At 42.5% G+C, this 19,370-nt stretch overlaps 1 protein-coding gene across 2 annotated transcripts; it reads left to right on the top strand.

Moving 5' to 3' along the window:
* Nucleotides 1-202: 202 nt before the first annotated feature.
* Nucleotides 203-19,146, top strand: SARNP (SAP domain containing ribonucleoprotein). Of its 2 annotated transcripts, XM_074530805.1 has the most exons (12): nucleotides 203-325; nucleotides 1,582-1,681; nucleotides 2,653-2,699; nucleotides 4,392-4,459; nucleotides 4,594-4,645; nucleotides 8,140-8,213; nucleotides 9,340-9,368; nucleotides 9,647-9,672; nucleotides 10,763-10,831; nucleotides 12,838-12,918; nucleotides 14,746-14,808; nucleotides 18,811-19,146. In XM_074530805.1, the coding sequence occupies exons 1-11, from the start codon at nucleotides 290-292 to the stop codon at nucleotides 14,785-14,787; spliced, it is 624 nt and encodes a 207-aa protein (XP_074386906.1). In that variant the 5' UTR covers nucleotides 203-289; the 3' UTR covers nucleotides 14,788-14,808; nucleotides 18,811-19,146. The 2 variants fall into 2 exon arrangements, with proteins under 2 accessions (XP_074386906.1, XP_074386907.1); XM_074530806.1 differs by lacking the exon at nucleotides 10,763-10,831.
* Nucleotides 19,147-19,370: the final 224 nt, after the last annotated feature.

Here is a 19,370-nt window from a genome sequence, read left to right as displayed (position 1 = left end):
CCGAGTCCCTCAATGACCCCGCTCTGGTCGCGGCCACACCTCCCGGAAGTTCGCATTTCCCGCCCTCTCTTTCCATTGGCCGCCGCTTAGCACTTCCCTATTTCTATTGGTTCATATGTACGTCAGTCAATATCGCCCCGCCTCCAGCACCCGACCGACCAATCACCGGCCGATGCTGCCGGCAGCGCTGACCAATGGCAAGCGGCGCGTTTGGGCGGGGCGGCGGAGGACGCGCGGCGCTGATTGGCCGGGGCGGCGTGAGGGGCGGGGCCGGAGTGGGGGTGACAAGATGGCGGCGGAGCCGGTGGAGCTGCACAAGCTGAAGGTGCCGCTGGGAGCGGGAGCGGGGCCGGGAAAAGGGCGGGGAGACAGCCGGGACAGAGCCCGGGAACCGGGACAGCCCCGGGCGGAGCGGGGACAGAGCCCGGCAAGCGGGACAGCCCCGGGAGGAGCGGCTGGGACTGCGGGAACGCGCGGGGGAACGGCGGGAAACGGACCGGGGGCTCTGGGGGGACCATGCGGGTCTGAGGGGGCTCTGAGGGTCCCTGAGGAGGGTCTGAGGCTTTGAGGGAGCCCTGAGGGGGCTCTGAGGTGGTCTTGAGGGAGTTCTAAGGGGGCCGTTAGGGTCTGAGGGGACTTTGAGGTGTCCTAAGGGGGATCTGGGAGGGTTTTGAGGGGATTCTGAGAGTCTGAGGGGTCCCTGAGGGAGCTCTGAGGGTCTGAGGGGGATCTGGTGGAGTTTGGGGGGTCCTGAGGGGGATATGGGGGGCTCTGAAGAGTTCTGAGGGAGCTCTGAGGGTCTTAACAGACCCCGGGAGGCTCTGAGGGTCCCTGAGGGGGTCCTGAGGGGGATATGGGGGGCGCTGAGGGGGTCCTGGGTGGGGGTCCTGAGGGGGATTTGGCGGTTCCTGTATGGGGGTCCCTGAGGGGGTTTGAAGGGAGTTCCTATGTGGGGGTCCTGAGGGGGATTTGGGGGGGATCTGGGGGTCCCGGGGGTCCCTGTGCGGGGTCCCTGAGGGGGATCTGGGGGTTCCTGTATGGGGGTCCCTGAGGGGGTTTAAAGGGAGTTCCTATGTGGGGGTCCTGAGGGAGATTTGGGGGTTCCCTGAGGGAGATTTGGGGGATCCCTGAGGGGTCCTGGGGGTCCCTGTGTGGGGGTCCCTGAGGGGGATCTGGGGGTCCCTGAGGGGGATCTGGGGGTCCCTGGGGGCTCCTGTAGGGGGGTCCCTGTGGGGGTTTGAAGGGAGTTCCTATGTGGGGTTCCCTGAGGGGGATCTGGGGGTCCCTGAGGGGGATCTGGGGGTCCCTGAGGGGGTCCCTGTGTGGGGGTCCCTGAGGGGGAATTTGGGGTCCCAGGGGTCCCTGTGCGGGGTCCCTGAGGGGGTTTGAAGGCAGTTCCCATGTGGGGGTCCCTGAGGGGGATTTGGGGGGGATCTGGGGGTCCCGGGGGTCCCCGTGCGGGGGTCCTGAGGGGGATCTGGGGTTCCCTGAGGGGGATCTGGGGGTCCCTGAGGGGGATCTGGGGGTCCCTGTATGGGGGTCCCTGTGCGGGGTCCCTGAGGTGCCCCTGCCCGTGCCCAGCTGGCAGAGCTGAAGCAGGAGTGCCTGGCGCGGGGCCTGGAGGCCAAGGGCAACAAGCAGGACCTGATCCACCGCCTGCAGGCCTACCTGGAGGAGCACGGTGGGTGCCCCCAAAACCCCCAAAAAACCCCCAAAAATCCCCCAAAACCCCCAAAAACCCCCAAAAATCCCCCACAAACGCCCAAAAATCCCCCAAAACCCCAAAAAACGCCCAAAACCCCTCCCAAAAATTCACCAAAAACCCCCCAAAACACCTCCAAAAATCCCCCAAAACCTCCCTCAAAAACCCCCCAAAAAACCCCCAAAACCCCCCCAAAAAAACCCAAAAACCCCCCAAAAATCCCCCAAAAACCCCCCAAAAAACCCCAAAACCCCCCAAAAACCCTCCAAAAAAACCCCAAAAATCCCCCAAAAAACCCCCCAAAAAACCAAAACCCCCCCAAAAAACCCCCAAAACCATCCAAAAACCCCCCCAAAAAACCCCCCAAAAAACCCCCAAAACCCCCACAAAAAAATCCAAAAAAACCCCCAAAACCCCCCCAAAAATCCCCAAAAGCCCCCCAAAAAACCCCCAAAACCCCCAAAAAACCCCCCAAAAAACCCCCCAAAAAAACCAAAAAAACCCCCCAAAAACCCCCCAAAAACCCCCCCAAAAAACCCCCAAATACCCCCAAAACCCCCAAAAAACCCCCCAAAACCCCCCAAAACCCCCCAAACCCCCCCAAAAAAACCCCAAACCCCCCCCAAAAAAACCCAAAAAAAACCCCCAAAAAACCACCCCAAAAACCCCCCAAAAAGAACCCCAAAAAACCCCCCAAAAAAACCCGAAAAACGCATAAAAATCCCCCAAAAAAACCCCAAAAATCCCCAAAATTCCCCAAAAACCCCCAAAAATCCCCCAAAAACCCTCCAAAAAAAACCCCAAAAAAACCCCCCAAAAAAACCCCCAAAAACCCCAAAAAACCCCCAAGAACCCCCCAAAAAAACCCCAAAAACTCCCAAAAAATCCTCCTTTTCCCAGCATTTCAAAGAATTCCGCCCCTCTGACCTTTCCCTGCTTTTCCTCCCCAGCCGAGGAGGAGCCCAACGAGGAGGACGTGCTGGGAGAGGAGATCGAGGTCAGGATTTTGGGATCATCCCGAATTTCTGCCAGCTTTGGGGTGGGAATGAGGGAACGTTCCAGAATTTCAATCATTTCCAGAATTTCAATCATTTCCAGAATTTCAATCATTTTTGCATTTTTATCATTTTTTTGGGGGCTAAACCCGTTGGGTTTGGTGTCTGGGATGCTCTGGTTTTTTGTGGGTTTTCCATGGGTTTCCCATGGATTTCCCATGGATTTTATGGCTTTTCCATGGATTTCCCATGGATTTCCCATGGGTTTTCTGGATATTCCATGGATTTCCCATAGATTTTATGGGTTTTTAATGGATTTCCCATGGATTTCCCATGGATTTTATGAATTTCTGCCAGGTTTGGGGTGGGAATGAGGGAACGTTCCAGAATTTCAATCGTTTCCAGAATTTCAATCATTTCCAGAATTTCAATCATTTTTTGCATTTTCATCGTCTTTTTTTGGGGCTGAATCCGTTGGGTTTGGTGCCTGGGATGCTCTGGGTTTTTATGGGTTTTCCATGGATTTCCCATGGATTTTCCATGGATTTTATGTTTTTTTTATGGATTTTATGGATTTCTCATGGATTTTATGTTTTTTTTATGGATTTCCCATGGATTTTCCATGGATTTTATGGGTTTTTATGGATTTCCCATTAATTTTATGGGGTTTTAATGGATTTCCCATGTATTTTCTGGATTTTCCATGGATTTCCCATGGATTTTATGAGTTTCCCATGGATTTCCCATGGATCTTATGGGGTTTTTTATGGATTTTTCCATATTTCCCATGGATTTCCCATGGATTTCCCATGGATTTTATGGGTTTTTTATGGATTTCCCATGGATTTCCCATGGATTTTATGGATTTCCCATGGATTTTCCATATTTCCCATGGATTTTATGAGTTTCCCATGGATTTCTCATGGATTTCCCATGGATTTCCCATGGATTTCCCATGGATTTTATAGATTTTCCATGGTTTTCCCATGGAATTTCCATATTTCCCATGGATTTTATGGTTTTTCCATGGATTTCCCATGGATTTCCCATGGATTTTCCATATTTCCCATGGATTTTATGGTTTTTCCATGGATTTCCCATGCATTTCCCATGGATTTCCCATTAATTTTATGGGGTTCTTTATTGATTTCCCATGGATTTCCCATGGATTTCCCATTAATTTTATGGGTTTTTATGGATTTCCCATGGATTTCCCATTAATTTTATGGGTTTTTATGGATTTCCCATGGATTTCCCATGGATTTTCCATGGGTTTCCCATGAATTTCCCATGGATTTTATGGGTTTTTTATGGATTTTATGGATTTCCCATGGATTTTATGGGTCTTTTATGGATTTCCCATGGATTTCCCATTAATTTTATGTTTTTTTAATGGATTTCCCGTGGATTTTATGGTTTTCCCATGGATTTTCCATATTTCCCATGGATTTTATGAGTTTCTCATGGATTTCCCATGGATTTTCTGGATTTCCCATGGATTTCCCATGGATTTTATGGGCTTTTTTATTGATTTCCCATGGATTTCCCATGCATTTCCCATGCATTTCCCATGAATTTTATGGTTTTTTCATGGATTTTATGGATTTTCCATGGATTTCCCATGGATTTTATGGATTTCCCATGGATTTCCCATGGATTTTCCGGATTTTCCCATGGATTTTCCGTATTCCCAGGAGGAGGAGCCGAAGGCGCCGGAGCCGCCGGCCGTGGTGGAGGAGGCGCCGGCGAAATCTCCGGAAATGTGAGTGCAGAGAATTCCCAGGAAAAACCGGGAATGAGGGGCTGGAAAACGGGGAATTCTGGGAATTCTGGGAATTCTGGGAATCCCAAATCCCTCTGGAGCTTCCCTGATTTTTTTCCCAATTTTTTTCCCAGGATCCAGGAGAAGAAAGTGGTGAAAATCAACTCAGAAATCTCCCAGATGGAGGTAAAACCACTGGGAAAAATCCCAATTTTCTCCAAAAAAAATTCCCAATTTTCTCCAAAAAAATCCCCAAAAAAATCCCAATTTTCTCCAAAAAAAACACCCCAATTTTTTGTTGGAAAATCCCAATTTTCTCCAAAAAAAAATCTCAATTTTCTCCAAAAAAAATCCCAATTTTCTCCAAAAAAAAATCCCAATTTTTTCAAAAAAATCCCAATTTTCTCCAGAAAATCACAATTTTTTGCTGGAAAATCCCAATTTTCTCCAAAAAAAATCCCAATTTTCTCCAAAAAAATTCCCAATTTTCTCCAAAAAAAATTCCCAATTTTCTCCAAAAAAAAATCCCAATTTTCTCCCAAAAAAAATCCCAATTTTCTCCAAAAAAAAATCCCAATTTCTCCAAAAAAAATCCCAATTTTCTCAAAAAAATCCCAATTTTCTCCAAAAAAATCCCAATTTTCTCCAAAAAAATCCCAATTTTCTCCAAAAAAAAATCCCAATTTTCTCAAAAAAAAATATCCCAATTTTCTCCAAAAAAATTCCCAATTTTTTCAGAAAAAATCCCAATTTTCTCCAAAAAAAATCCCAATTTTCTCCCCCAAAAAAATCCCAATTTTCTCCAAAAAAAAATCCCAATTTTCTCCAAAAAAAAATCCCAATTTTCTCTAAAAAATCCCAATTTTCTCCAAAAAAATCCCAATTTTCTCCAAAAAAAAATCCCAATTTTCTCCAAAAAAAATCCCAATTTTCTCCAAAAAAAATCCCAATTTTCTCCAAAGAAAAATCCCAATTTTCTCAAAAAAAAAATCCCAATTTTCTCCAAAAAAATCCCAATTTTCTCCAAAAAAAATTGTAATTTTCTCCAAAAAAATCCCAATTTTCTCCAAAAAAAATCCCAACTTTCTCCAAAAAAAAATCCCAATTTTCTCCAAAAGAAAATCCCAATTTTCTCCAAAAAAAATCCCAATTTTCTCCAAAAAAAATCCCAATTTTCTCCAAAAAAATCCCAATTTTCTCCAAAAAAATTCCCAATTTTCTCCAAAAAAAATATCCCAATTTTCTCCAAAAAAATCCCAATTTTCTCCAAAAAAAATCCCAATTTTCTCCAAAAAAATCCCAATTCTCTCCAAAAAATCCCAATTTTCTCCAAAAAAAAAATCCCAATTTTCTCCAAAAAAAAATCCCAATTTTCTCCAAAAAAACCCCCAATTTTCTCCAAAAAAAATCCCAATTTTCTCCAAAAAAAAAATCCCAATTTTCTCCAAAAAATCCCAATTTTCTCCAAAAAAAAAATCCCAATTTTCTCCAAAAAAAAAATCCCAATTTTCTCCAAAAAATCCCAATTTTTTTGCTGGAAAATCCCAATTTTCTCCCCAAAAAAATCCCAATTTTCTCCAAAAAAATCCCAATTTTCTCCAAAAAAAATCCCAACTTTCTCCAAAAAAAAATCCCAATTTTCTCCAAAAAATATCCCAATTTTCTCAAAAAAATCCCAATTTTCTCCAAAAAAATCCCAATTTTCTCCAAAAAAATTTCCCAATTTTCTCCAAAAAAAAATCCCAATTTTCTCTAAAAAAAATTCCCAGTTTTCTCCAAAAAATATCCCAATTTTCTCCAAAAAAAATCCCCAATTTTCTCCAAAAAAAATCCCAATTTTCTCCATAAAAATCCCAATTTTCTCCAAAAAAAAATCCCAATTTTCTCCAAAAAAAATCCCAATTTTCTCCAAAAAAAATCCCAATTTTCTCAGAAAAATCCCAATTTTCTCCAAAAAAATCCCAATTTTCTCCAAAAAAATCCCAATTTTCTCCAAAAAAAATCCCAATTTTCTCCAAAAAAATCCCAATTTTCTCCAAAAAAAAAATCCCAATTTTCTCAAAAAAATCCCAATTTTCTCCAAAAAATATCCCAATTTTCTCCAAAAAAAATCCCAATTTTCTCCAAAAAAATCCCAATTTTCCCCCCAAAAAATCCCAATTTTCTCCAAAAAAAATCCCAATTTTCTCCAAAAAAATCCCAATTTTCTCCAAAAATCCCAATTTTCTCCAAAAAAAATCCCAATTTTCTCCAAAAAAAAATCCCAATTTTCTCCAAAAAAAATCTCAATTTTCTCCATGAAAAATCCCAATTTTCTCCAAAAAAAAAATCCCAATTTTCTCCAAAAAAATCCCAATTTTCTCCCAAAAAAAATCCCAATTTTCTCCAAAAAAAATCCCAATTTTCTCCAAAAAAAATTCCCAATTTTCTCAAAAAAATCCCAATTTTCTCCAAAAAAATCCCAATTTTCTCAAAAAAAAAAAATCCCAATTTTCTCCAAAAAAAAATTCCCAATTTTCTCCAAAAAAATTCCCAATTTTCTCCAAAAAAAATCCCAATTTTCTCCAAAAAAAATCCCAATTTTCTCCAAAACAAATCCCAATTATCTCAAAAAAAAAGCCAATTTTCTCCAAAAAAATCCCAATTTTCTCCAAAAAAAAATCCCAATTTTCTCCAAAAAAATCCCAATTTTCTCCAAAAAAAAATCCCAATTTTCTCCAAAAAAATTCCCAATTTTCTCCAAAAAAATCTCAATTTTCTCCAAAAAAAAAAAATCCCAATTTTCTCCAAAACAAATCCCAATTTTCTAAAAAAAAAATCCCAATTTTCTCAAAAAATTTCCAATTTTCTCCAAAAAAAATCCCAATTTTCTCCAAAAAAAATTCCCAATTTTCACTAAAAAATCCCAATTTTCGACGAAAAAATCCCAATTTTCTCCAAAAAATCCAAAATTTTCTACAAAAAAAATTCCCAATTTTCTCCAAAAAAAATTCCCAATTTTCTCCAAAAAATCCCAATTTTCTCCAAAAAAATTCCCAATTTTCTCCAAAAAATCCCAATTTTCTCCAAAAAAAATCCCAATTTTCTCCAAAAAAATTCCCAATTTTCTCCAAAAAAAAATCCCAATTTTCTTTAAAAAAATCCCAATTTTCTCCAAAAAAAAATCCCAATTTTCTCCAAAAAATCCCAATTTTCTCCAAAAAAATCCCAATTTTCTCCAAAAAAAAATCCCAATTTTCTCCAAAAAATCTCAATTTTCTCCAAAAAAATCTCAATTTTCTCCAAAAAAATTCCCAATTTTCTCCCAAAAAATCCCAATTTTCTCCAAGAAAATCCCAATTTTCTCCAAAAAAAAATCCCAATTTTCTCCAAAAAAATCCCAATTTTCTCCAAAAAAAATTCCCAATTTTCTCCAAAAAATCCCAATTTTCTCCAAAAAAAAAATCCCAAATTTTTTGCTGGAAAATCCCAATTTTCTCAAAAAAAAAATCCCAATTTTCTCCAAAAAAATCCCAATTTTCTCCAAAAAAAATCCCAATTTTCTCCAAAAAAATCCCAAATTTTTTGCTAAAAAATCCCAATTTTTTGCTGGAAAATCCCATTTTTTTGCTGTAAAATCCCAATTTCCCTCTGTAAATTCCCAAAATTCCAATTTTTATTTAATTTTTCCCATTTTGCAGAGGATGCAGAAAAGGGCCGAGAGGTTCAACGTCCCCGTCAGCCTGGAGAGCAAAAAGGCAGCGAGGGCAGCGCGGTAAATTCGGGAATTTTGGGAATTCTGGGGGAAATTTGGGAATTCTGGAGGAAATTTGGGAATTTTAGAGGGACATTTGGGGATTTTAGGGGCAAATTTGGGGATTTGAGGGAGAAATTTGGGAATTCTGGGGGGAAATTTGGGAATTTTGGGGAGAAAATCGGGAATTCTGGAGGAAATTTTGGAATTCTGGAGGAAATTTTGGAATTTTAGAGGGAAATTTGGGGATTTGAGGGAGAAACTTGGGAATTTTGGGGGAAATTTGGGAATTTTAGAGGGAGATTTGGGGATTTGAGGGAGAAATTTGAGAATTTTGAGGGGAAATGTGGGAATTTTGGGGAGAAAATTGGGAATTTTTGGGGGGAAATTTGGGAATTCTGGAGGAAATTTTGGAATTTTAGAGGGAAATTTGGGAATTTTAGAGGGAAATTTGGGGACTTGAGGAAGAAATTTGGGAATTTTGGGAGGAAATTAGGGGATTTTAGGGAGAAATTTGGGAATTTGAGGGAGAAATTTGGGAATTTTAGAGGGAAATTTGGGGATTTGAGGGAGAAATTTGGGAATTTTGGGAGGAAATTTGGGAATTCTGGAGAAAATTTGGGAATTTTAGAGGGAAGTTTGGGGATTTGAGGGAGAAATTTGGGAATTTTGGGAGGAAATTTGGGGATTTGAGGGAGAAATTTGGGAATTTTTGGGGGAAATTTGGGAATTCTGGAGGAAATTTTGGAATTTTAGAGGGAAATTTGGGGATTTGAGGGAGAAATTTGGGAATTTTGGGAAAATTGGGAATTCCAGAGGAAATTTTGGAATTTTAGAGGGAAATTTGGGGATTTGAGGGAGAAATTTGGTAATTTTGGGAGGAAATTTGGGAATTTGGGATCCCTGCCTGAATGGGCTGGGCTGGAATTCCCAGAGGATTCCAAATCTTTGGAATTTGGAGGAATTTTTGGGAATTTTACAGGATTTTGTGGGAATTTGAAGGATTTTTTGGGAATTTTTTGGGATTTTTGGGAATTGTTCATCCCTGGGATTGGGGAGCTCTGGGAAAAAAGGAATTTATGGGAATTTTTGCCTTAATTCCCAAAATTCCAGCCCTAATTCCCATTTTTTTTTTTCATTCCCACAGGTTTGGCTTGGCCACAATTCCCACAAAAGGTGAGGAGAGAAAATTCCTGAAATTCTGAGAATTCCTGGAATTCTGAGAATTCCCTGGAATTGCAAATTCCCCTTTTCCCACATTTCTGGGAGCAGGAATTTTGGGATTTGATGGAAAAAACCCCAAATTTTCCTGAATTTTCCTGAATTTTCCTGGAATTTCTCATCCCAAAAAATCCAGAGTTGGGATTTTCCTGGAATTCCTGAGAATTCCCAGTTCTGGGCTGAAATTTGGGAATTTTGGCCAATTCCTGATGGGAATTTTCCTCCTTTTCCAGGGCTCTCAGGAGACTCCAAACCCACGGTGAGGAAATCTGGGATTGCCTGGAATTTTGGGAATTTGGGGAATTCCAATGGGAAATTTGGGAATTTGGGTGGAATTTTGGGAAAATTTGAGTGGAATTTTGGGAATTTGGGTGAAATTTGGGAATTTGGGTGGAATTTTGGGAATTCCCATTTAATTTTGGGAATTTGGGTGAAATTTTGGGAATTCCCATCTAATTTTGGGAATTTGGGTGAAATTTGGGAATTTGGGTGGAATTTGGGAATTTGAGTGGAATTTGGGAATTTGAGTGGAATTTTGGGAATTCCCATTTAATTTTGGAAATTTGGGTGAAAATTTGGGAATTTGGGTGGAATTTGGGAATTTGGGTGGAATTTTGGGAATTCCAATGGGAAATTTGGGAATTTGGGGGGATTTTGGAGGATTCCAATGGGAAATTTGGGAATTTGAGTAGAATTTGGGAATTTGAGTGAAATTTTGGGAATTTGGGGGGATTTTGGAAATTTGGGCAAAATTTGGAGAATTCCAATGGGAAATTTGGGAATTTGAGTGGAATTTGGAGAATTCCAATGGGAAATTTGGGAATTTGGGTGAAATTTGGAGAATTCCAATGGGAAATTTGGGAATTTGGGTGAAATTTTGGGGATTTGGGTGGAAATTTGGGAATTTGGGTGGAATTTGGAGAATTCCAATGGGAAATTTGGGTGGAATTTTGGGAATTCCAATGGGAAATTTGGGAATTTGAGTGGAATTTGGGAATTTAGGTGGAATTTTGGGAATTCCCATTTAATTTTGGGAATTTGGGTGAAAATTTGGGAATTTGGGTGAAAATTTGGGAATTTGGGTGGAATTTGGGAATTTGAGTGGAATTTGGAGAATTCCAATGGGAAATTTGGGTGGAATTTTGGGAATTCCGTTGGAAATTGGGGCGGAATTTTGAGGATTTAGGGTGGAATTTTGGGATCCCAGCTGGAATTTTGGGTTGAAATCCCCCAAAAAACCCCTGGAATTTTCCCAGGATCAGCCCCTCTGGAAAAGCCCCCAGAGCTGAGGAATTTTGGGAATTTTTGGAAATCCCAAGGATCCCAAATCCCAAATTTCCTTTTCCCAGATAAACCTGGAAAAGCTCAAGGAAAGGGCCCAGAGGTTCGGCCTCAACGTCTCCTCCCTGTCCAGGAAGGTGAGAGTTGGGAATTTGGGAATTTTGGGAATTTTTGGGAATTTTGGGAATTCTGGGAATGCCAGGGGGGCCCTTCCCACCCCAGGATTATCCCAAAATTCCGAATTTTCCAGCCCTGGGTTGGGATTTTTGAAATTTTGGGGTTTTTTGGGAATTTTGGGGTTTGGGGTTTTTGGGAATTTTGGGAATTTTGGGGATTGAGGTTTTGGGAATTTGGGGTTTTTGGGAATTTTGGGGTTTGGTTTTTTGGGAATTGGGAATTTGGATTTTGGGATTTTTGGAATTTTGGGTTTTTGAGGATTGAGTGGGGATTGGAAGTTTTGGGGTTTGAGTGTTTTGGGAATTTTGGGAATTTTAGGATATGGGATTATTTGGAATTTTGGGTTTTTGGGGAATTTTGGAGTTTTGGAATTTTGGGAATTCTGGGAATGCCAGGGGGGCCCTTCCCACCCCAGGATTATCCCAAAATTCCAAATTTTCCAGCCCTGGGTTGGGTTTTTTGAGAATTTTGGGGTTTTGGGGAATTTGGGGTTTTTTGGGAATTTTGGGGTTTGGGGTTTTTGGGAATTTTGGGAATTTTGGGGATTGAGGTTTTGGGAATTTGGGGTTTTTGGGAATTTTGGGGTTTGGTTTTTTGGGAATTGGGGTTTTGGGATTTTTGGAATTTTGGGTTTTTGAGGATTGGGGTTTTTTGGGAATTTTGGAGTTTTGGGGATTGGGTTTTTTGGGATTTTGGGTTTTTGGGGATTGAGTGGGGATTGGAAGTTTTGGAGTTGGAGTGTTTTGGGAATTTTGGGAATTTTAGGATATGGGATTATTGGGAGTTGGGATTATTGGGAATTTTGGGTTTTTGGGGAATTTTGGGAATTTTGGGAATTCTGGGAATGCCAGGGGTGCCCTTCCCACCCCAGGATTATCCCAAAATTCCAAATTTTCCAGCTCTGGGTTGGGTTTTTTGGGAATTTTGGGTTTTTGGGGATTTGGGGTTTTTTGGGAATTTTGGGGTTTGGTTTTTTGGGAATTGGGGTTTTGGATTTTGGGATTTTTGGAATTTTGGGTTTTTGAGGATTGGGTTTTTGGGAATTTTGGGATTTTGGGTTTTTGGGGATTGAGGTTTTTGGAAGTTTTGGGGTTTGAGTGTTTTGGGAATTTTGGGAATTTTAGGATATGGGATTATTGGGAGTTGGGATTATTGGGAATTTTGGGTTTTTGGGGAATTTTGGAGTTTGGGAATTTTGGGAATTCTGGGAATGCCAGGGGTGCCCTTCCCACCCCAGGATTATCCCAAAATTCCAAATTTTCCAGCCCTGGGTTGGGATTTTTGGAATTTTGGGGTTTTGAGAATTGGGTTTTTTTGGGAATTTTGGGGTTTGGTTTTTGGGAATTGGGAATTTGGATTTTGGGATTTTTGGAATTTTAGGGTTTTTGAGGATTGGGGTTTTTTGGAATTTTGGGGTTTGGGTTTTTTTGGGAATTTTGGAGTTTTGGGCATTGGGGTTTTTTGAAATTTGGGTTTTTTGGGAATTGTGGTTTTTGGGAATTTGGGGGTTTGGGTGTTTTGGAATTTTGGGTTTTTGGGGATTGGGGTTTTGGGAATTTGAATTTTTGGGAATTTTGGGGTTTTGGGAATTGGAGTTTTTGGGAATTTGGTTTTTTTGGGAATTTTAGGTTTTTGGGGAGTTGGGATTTTTGGGAATTTTGGGGTTTTGGGAATTGTGGTTTTTGGGAATTTTGGGGTTTGGGTGTTTTGGAATTTTGAGTTTTTGAGAATTGGGGTTTTTGGAATTGGGATTTTTTGGAATTTTGGGAATTTTAGGATTTGGGATTATTGGGAGTTGGGATTATTGGAAATTTTGGAGTTTTTTGAATTTTGTCGTTTGGGGGATTGGGGTTTTTGGGAATTTTGGGTTTTTGGGGATTGGGATTTTTTGGGAATTTTGGGGTTTTGGGGATTGGGTTTCCCAGGGATCCATTCCCAACATTCCCAACATTCCCAACATTCCCAGAGTGAGGAGGATGAGAAGCTGAAGAAGAGGAAGGAAAGGTTCGGGATCGTCACCGGGGCCGGCGCTGCTGAGGACTCCGAGGTGGGGCTGGAAATTCCCGGGATTTGGGGCCGGAATTCCGGGATTTGGGGTCAGAAATTCCTGGAATTTGGGGTCAGAATTCCGGGATTTGGGGTCAGGAATTGCTGGGATTTGGGGCCGGAATTCCGGGATTTGGGGCTGGGAAATTCCTAAGATTGGAGCCAGAAATTCCTGGGATTTGGGGTCAGGAATTGCCGGGATTTGGGGCTGGAATTCCTGGAATTTGGGGTGAGAATTCTGGGATTTGGGGTCAGGAATTACCAGGATTTTGAGCCAGGAATTCCCAGGATTTGGGGCTGGAATTCCTGGGATTTAGATCTGGAATTTGGGGACAGGAATTCCCAGGATTTGGGGCCAGAATTCCGGGATTTGGAGTCAGGAATTCTCAGAGTTTGGAGCCAGAAATTCCTGGGATTTGGAGCCAGGAATTGCCAAGATTTGGGGTCAGAATCCCCAGGATTTGGGTCAGGAATTGCCGGGATTTGGGGCTGGGAATTGCCAGGATTTGGAGCTGGAATTTCTGGAATTTGGGGTCAGGAATTCCCAGGATTTAGGGCTGGAATTCTGGAATTTGGGGACAAGAATTCCCGGGATTTGGGGTCAGAATTCTGGGATTTGGGGTCAGGAATTCTCAGAGTTTGGAGCCAGAAATTCCTGGGATTTGGAGCCAGGAATTGCCGGGATTTGGGGTGAGAATTCTGGGATTTGGGGTCAGGAATTGCCAGGATTTTGAGCCAGGAATTCCCAGGATTTGGGGCTGGAATTCCTGGGATTTAGGGCTGGAATTCTGGAATTTGGGGACAAGAATTCCCAGGATTTGGAGCCAGAATTCCTGGGATTTTGGGTCAGGAATTCCCAGGATTTGGGGTCAGAAATTCTCAGAGTTTGGAGCCAGGAATTCCTGGGATTTGGAGCCAGGAATTGCCAGGATTTGGGGTCAGGAATTCCCAGGATTTGGGGCTGGAATTCCTGGGATTTGGGGACAAGAATTCCCAGGATTTGGGGTCAGAATTCCAGGATTTAGGGCTGGAATTCTGGAATTTGGGGACAAGAATTCCCAGGATTTGGGGCCAGAATTCCTGGGATTTTGGGTCAGGAATTCCCAGAATTTGGGGTCAGGAATTCCCAGGATTTTGAGCCGGGAATTCCCAGGATTTGGGGTCAGAAATTCTCAGAGTTTGGAGCCAGAAATTCCTGGGATTTGGAGCCAGGAATTCCCGGGATTTGAGGTGAGAATTCCGGGATTTGGGGGCCAGAATTCCCAGGATTTGGAGTCAGAAATTCTCAGAGTTTGGAGCCAAATCCCAGGAATTCCTGGAATTTGGGGACAAGAATTCCCAGGATTTTGGGGCCAGAATTCCTGGGATTTTGGGTCAGGAAATCCCGGGATTTGGGGCTGGGAATTCCCAGGATTTGGGGTCAGGAATTGCTGGGATTTTGAGCCAGGAATTCTTTGGATCCTTGGGCTCATCCCAAAACCACCTCCCAATTCCCAACCCTTGAGAGATCCAGGGATTTTGGGGGAGATTTTCCATGGATTCTGGGCACATTTTCCATGGATTTAGAGAGTTTTTCCATGGATTTGGGGCCAATTTCCCAGGAATTTTGGGGCCTTTTTCCCAGGAATTTTGGGGCCTTTTTCCCAGAAATCTGGGATTTGGAATTCCCTGTGTTTTGCATCATTTTTCCTCAGGAAAACCCCCAAAATTCCAGGATTTTCCCACATTTTGGGATCAAAATTTTCCCCATTTCCTCTCCCTCTCTTTCCTGGGATTCTCCTCAGGGATTTCTGGAATTTTCCCTCTTTTTGGCCTTTCCCAAATCCAGGCAAAGAAGCGGAAAAGGGCGGAAAGGTTCGGGATCGTCTGAGCGGCTCCGGCCTCTCCTCAGGTCAGGAATTTCAGGAATTCCCTTTTTCCCCCATTCCCGATTTTCCATGGAATTCCATGGAATTCCCAAACCCCCACCCAGGGAATTCTCCTTTCCTTGGAGGATTTTTGCTCCTCAGTTTTTGAATTTTTTTCTCCAAGAAATGGAAGGGAGAATCAGAGCTGGGTTTGGGAGGGAGGGAATTCCCAAATTCGGGGAACAATTCCCAAAATGTCGGGGTTTTCCATGGATTTGGGGTGGTTTTCCATGGATTTGTGGCCATTTTCCCAGGAATTTTGGGGCTGTTTTCCCAGGAATTTGGGGTTATTTTTCCAGGGATTTGTGGCCATTTTCCCAGGGATTTGGTGTTATTTTTCCAGGGATTTTGGGATGTTTTTCCATGAACTTGGGGCTGCTTTTCCCAGAGATTTTGGGGTTGTTTTTCCAGGGATTTGGGGGTGTTTTTCCATGAGTTTGGGGCTCATTTTCCAGAGATTTGTGGCCATTTTTCCAGGGGTTTGGGGTTATTTTTCCAGAGATTTTGGGGCCATTTTCCCAAGGAATTTGAGGTTGTTTTTCCAGGGATTTTGGGGCTGTTTTCCCAGGAATTTGGGGTTGTTTTTCTGTGGATTTGGGGCTGTTTTTCCCGGGATTTTGGGGGCATTTTTCCAAGGATTTTGGGGCTGGTTTTCCATGAATTTGGGGCTGTTTCTCCATGAATTTGGAGCTGTTTTTCCAGAGATTTTGGGGTTGTTTTCCCAGGGATTTGGGGTTAATTTTCCAGGAATTTGTGGCCATTTTTCCAGGGATTTGTGACCTTTTTCCCATGGATTTGGGGCTATTTTTCCATGGATTTGGGGCTATTTTTCCCGGGATTTTGGGGGCATTTTTCCAAGGATTTTGGGGCTGTTTCTCCATGAATTTGGGGCTGTTTTTCCATGGATTTGGGGCTGTTTTCCCAGGGATTTGGGGTTAATTTTCCAGGGATTTGTGACCATTTTCCCATGGATTTGGGGCTATTTTCCCAGGGATTTTGGGGGCATTTTTCCAAGGATTTTGGGGTGGTTTTCCATGAATTTGGGGCTGTTTTTGCAGGGATTTTGTGGCTGTTTTCCCAGGGATTTTGGGGCTGTTTTTCCAGGAATTTGGGGTTATTTTTCCATGAATTTGGGGTTATTTTTCCATGGATTTGGGGCTCATTTTCCAGGGATTTGGGAGCTCTTTTTCCAGGGATTTTGGGATATTTTTCCAGAGATTTTGGGGTGTTTTTCCGTGGATTTGGGGTTATTTTTCCAGGGATTTGGGGGCTCTTTTTCCAGGGATTTGTGGCCGTTTTCCCAGGGATTTTAGGATGTTTTTTCCAGAGATTTTGGGACCATTTTTCCAAGGAATTTGAGGTTGTTTTTCCAGGGATTTTGGAGCTGTTTTTCCAGGGATTTGGGGTTATTTTTCCATGGATTTGGGTTTATTTTCCCAGGGATTTGGGAGCTCTTTTTCCAGGGATTTTAGGATGTTTTTCCAGGGATTTTGGGGCCATTTTCCCAAGGAATTTGAGGTTGTTTTTCCAGAGATTTTGGGGCTGTTTTCCCAGGAATTTGGGTTTATTTTTCCAGGGATTTGTGGCCATTTTCCCAGGGATTTGGTGTTATTTTTCCAGGGATTTTGGGATGTTTTTCCATGCATTTGGGGCTGTTTTTTCCAGGGATTTTAGGATGTTTTTCCAGAGATTTTGGGGCTGTTTTTCCAAGAATTTGGGTTTATTTTCCCAGGGATTTGGGGACTCTTTTTCCAGGGATTTGGGGTTATTTTTCCAGGAATTTTGGAGCTCTTTTGCCAGAGATTTTGGGGCCATTTTTCCAAGGAATTTGGGGTTGTTTTTTTTGCAGGAATTTGGAGCTGTTCTCCCAGGGATTATTTATTATTTATTATTATTTTTCCAGGGATTTTGGGATATTTTTCCAGAGATTTTGGGGTGTTTTTCCGTGGATTTGGGGCTGTTTTTCCAGGGATTTGGGTTTATTTTTCCAGGGATTTGTGGCTATTTTCCCAGGGATTTGGGAGCTCTTTTTCCAGGGATTTGTGGCTATTTTCCCAGGGATTTGGGAGCTCTTTTTCCAGGGATTTGTGGCTATTTTCCCAGGGATTTGGGGGCTCTTTTCCCAGGGATTTGGGGTTATTTTTCCAGAGGTTTTGGGACCATTTTCCCAAGGAATTTGAGGTTGTTTTTCCAGGGATTTTGGGGCTGTTTTTCCAAGAATTTGGGGTTATTTTTCCATGGATTTGGGGGTGGTTTTCCAGGGATTTGGGGCTCATTTTCCAGGGATTTGTGGCCATTTTCCCAGGGATTTGGGGTTATTTTTCCAAGGAATTTGGGGTTGTTTTTTTCCAGGAATTTGGAGCTGTTCTCCCAGGGATTATTTATTATTTATTATTATTTTTCCAGGGGTTTTGGGACTCTTTTCCCAGGGATTTTGGGATATTTTTCCAAGGAATTTGGGTTTATTTTTCCAGGGATTTGTGGCTATTTTCCCAGGGATTTGGGAGCTCTTTTTCCAGGGATTTGTGGCCATTTTCTCAGGGATTTGGGGGCTCTTTTCCCAGGGATTTGGGGTTATTTTTCCAGAGATTTTGGGGCCATTTTTCCAAGGAATTTGAGGTTGTTTTTTGGCAGGAATTTGGAGCTGTTCTCCCAGGGATTTGGTGTTATTTTTCCAGGGATTTTGGGATGTTTTTCCATGAATTTGGGGCTGCTTTTCCCAGAGATTTTGGGGTTGTTTTTCCAAAGATTTTGGGGTGGTTTTCCATGAATTTGGGGATGTTTTCCCAGGGATTTGGGGTTAATTTTCCAGGGATTTGTGACCATTTTCCCAGGGATTTTGGGGCTGTTTTTCCAGGAATTTGGGGTTATTTTTCCATGGATTTGGGGGTGATTTTCCATAGATTTGGGGCTCATTTTCCATGGATTTGGGAGCTCTTTTTCCAGGGATTTTGGGATATTTTTCCAGGAATTTGGGGCTATTTTTCCAGGGATTTTGGGGGCATTTTTCCATGGATTTTGGGCTGTTTCTCCATGAATTTGGGGCTGTTTTTCCAGGAATTTGGGGTTGTTTTTCCGTGGATTTGGGGCTGTTTTTGCAGGGATTTTGTGGCCGTTTTCCCATGGATTTGGGGCTGTTTCTCCAGGGATTTTGGGGGCATTTTTCCAAGGATTTTGGGGCTGTTTCTCCATGAATTTGGGGCTGTTTTTCCATGGATTTGGGGCTGTTTTCCCATGAATTTGAGGTTGTTTTTCCATGAATTTGGGGTTGTTTTTCCAGGGATTTTGGGGTGGTTTTCCATGAATTTGGGGCTGTTTTTTCCAGAGATTTTGGGGCTGTTTTCCCCAGGGATTTGGGTTTATTTTTCCAGGGATTTGTGGCCATTTTTCCAGGGGTTTGGGGTTATTTTTCCAGAGATTTTGGGGCCATTTTTCCAAGGAATTTGAGGTTGTTTTTCCAGGGATTTTGGGGCTGTTTTCCCAGGAATTTGGGGTTATTTTCCCAGGGGTTTGGGGGCTCTTTTTCCAGGGATTTGGGGTTATTTTTCCAGGAATTTTGGAGCTCTTTTGCCAGAGATTTTGGGGCCATTTTCCCAGGGATTTGGGGTTGTTTTTTTCCAGGAATTTGGAGCTGTTCTCCCAGGGATTTGATGTTATTTTTCCAGGGATTTTGGGATGTTTTTCCGTGGATTTGGGGCTGTTTCTCCATGGATTTGGGGCTGTTTTTCCATGGATTTGGGGCTGTTTTTCCATGAATTTGGGGCTGTTTTTCCAGGGATTTTGGGGGCATTTTTCCAAGGATTTTAGGTTGTTTTTCCATGAGTTTTGGGTTGTTTTTCCATGGATTTGGGGCTGTTTTCCCAGGAATTTTGGGGGCATTCCTGGAGCAGCCCCCCTGATAATCACGGCACCCCAAACCCTGTGGGATTTTTGGGATTTTCCCGTGAGATCCCAGCAGCAATTCCAGAGATTTCTCGGATTTCCAGGTGGGCCTTGCCTGAACCCTTCCCCTGTTGAAGACTGGAGGTGCCAGGATTTGGAATTTCGGGAATCTCCTCCCGGAGCCGTGGGAGCGCCGGGGCCATCCCAGCCCCAGAAATTCTATTTTTTTGGGAATTTTCCATTTCCCATCCTCGGGAACCACAGAAATTCCCAGGATGCTCCTCAAAAATTCTCCTTTTTTTCCCCGTTTTTTTTTTCCCGTTTTTTTCCCAGGTTTTGTATTCCCGGTTTTTTGTATTTTCCCGGTTTTTCCCCTCGGAAGGGTCAGCACTGCCCTCATCCCACATTTCCCAATAAAAATCTTCCCTTTTCCAAGGAAATCCCATTTTATTCCAGGGGTTTGCATGCAGGGGCTGGAACTGTAGGAATTCCTTCCTTTCCTGGAGTATTCCCGAGGTTTTCCAGGAATTCCTGAGGTTTTCCTGGTGTTAGATTCAGATTTTCCTGAGGTTTTTTCATGAATTTCCAGTGTTAAATTCAGATTTTCCCGAGGTTTTCCAGGAATTCCTGGTTTTAAATCCGGGTTTGCTTGAGGTTTTCCTGA

Source organism: Zonotrichia albicollis, chromosome 33 (genome assembly GCF_047830755.1).
Source record: "Zonotrichia albicollis isolate bZonAlb1 chromosome 33, bZonAlb1.hap1, whole genome shotgun sequence".
In the NCBI taxonomy this organism is placed as follows: Eukaryota; Metazoa; Chordata; class Aves; order Passeriformes; family Passerellidae; genus Zonotrichia; species Zonotrichia albicollis.
Note: the sequence above shows the minus strand (reverse complement) of the source record. Positions and strands in the feature narration are given on the sequence as shown.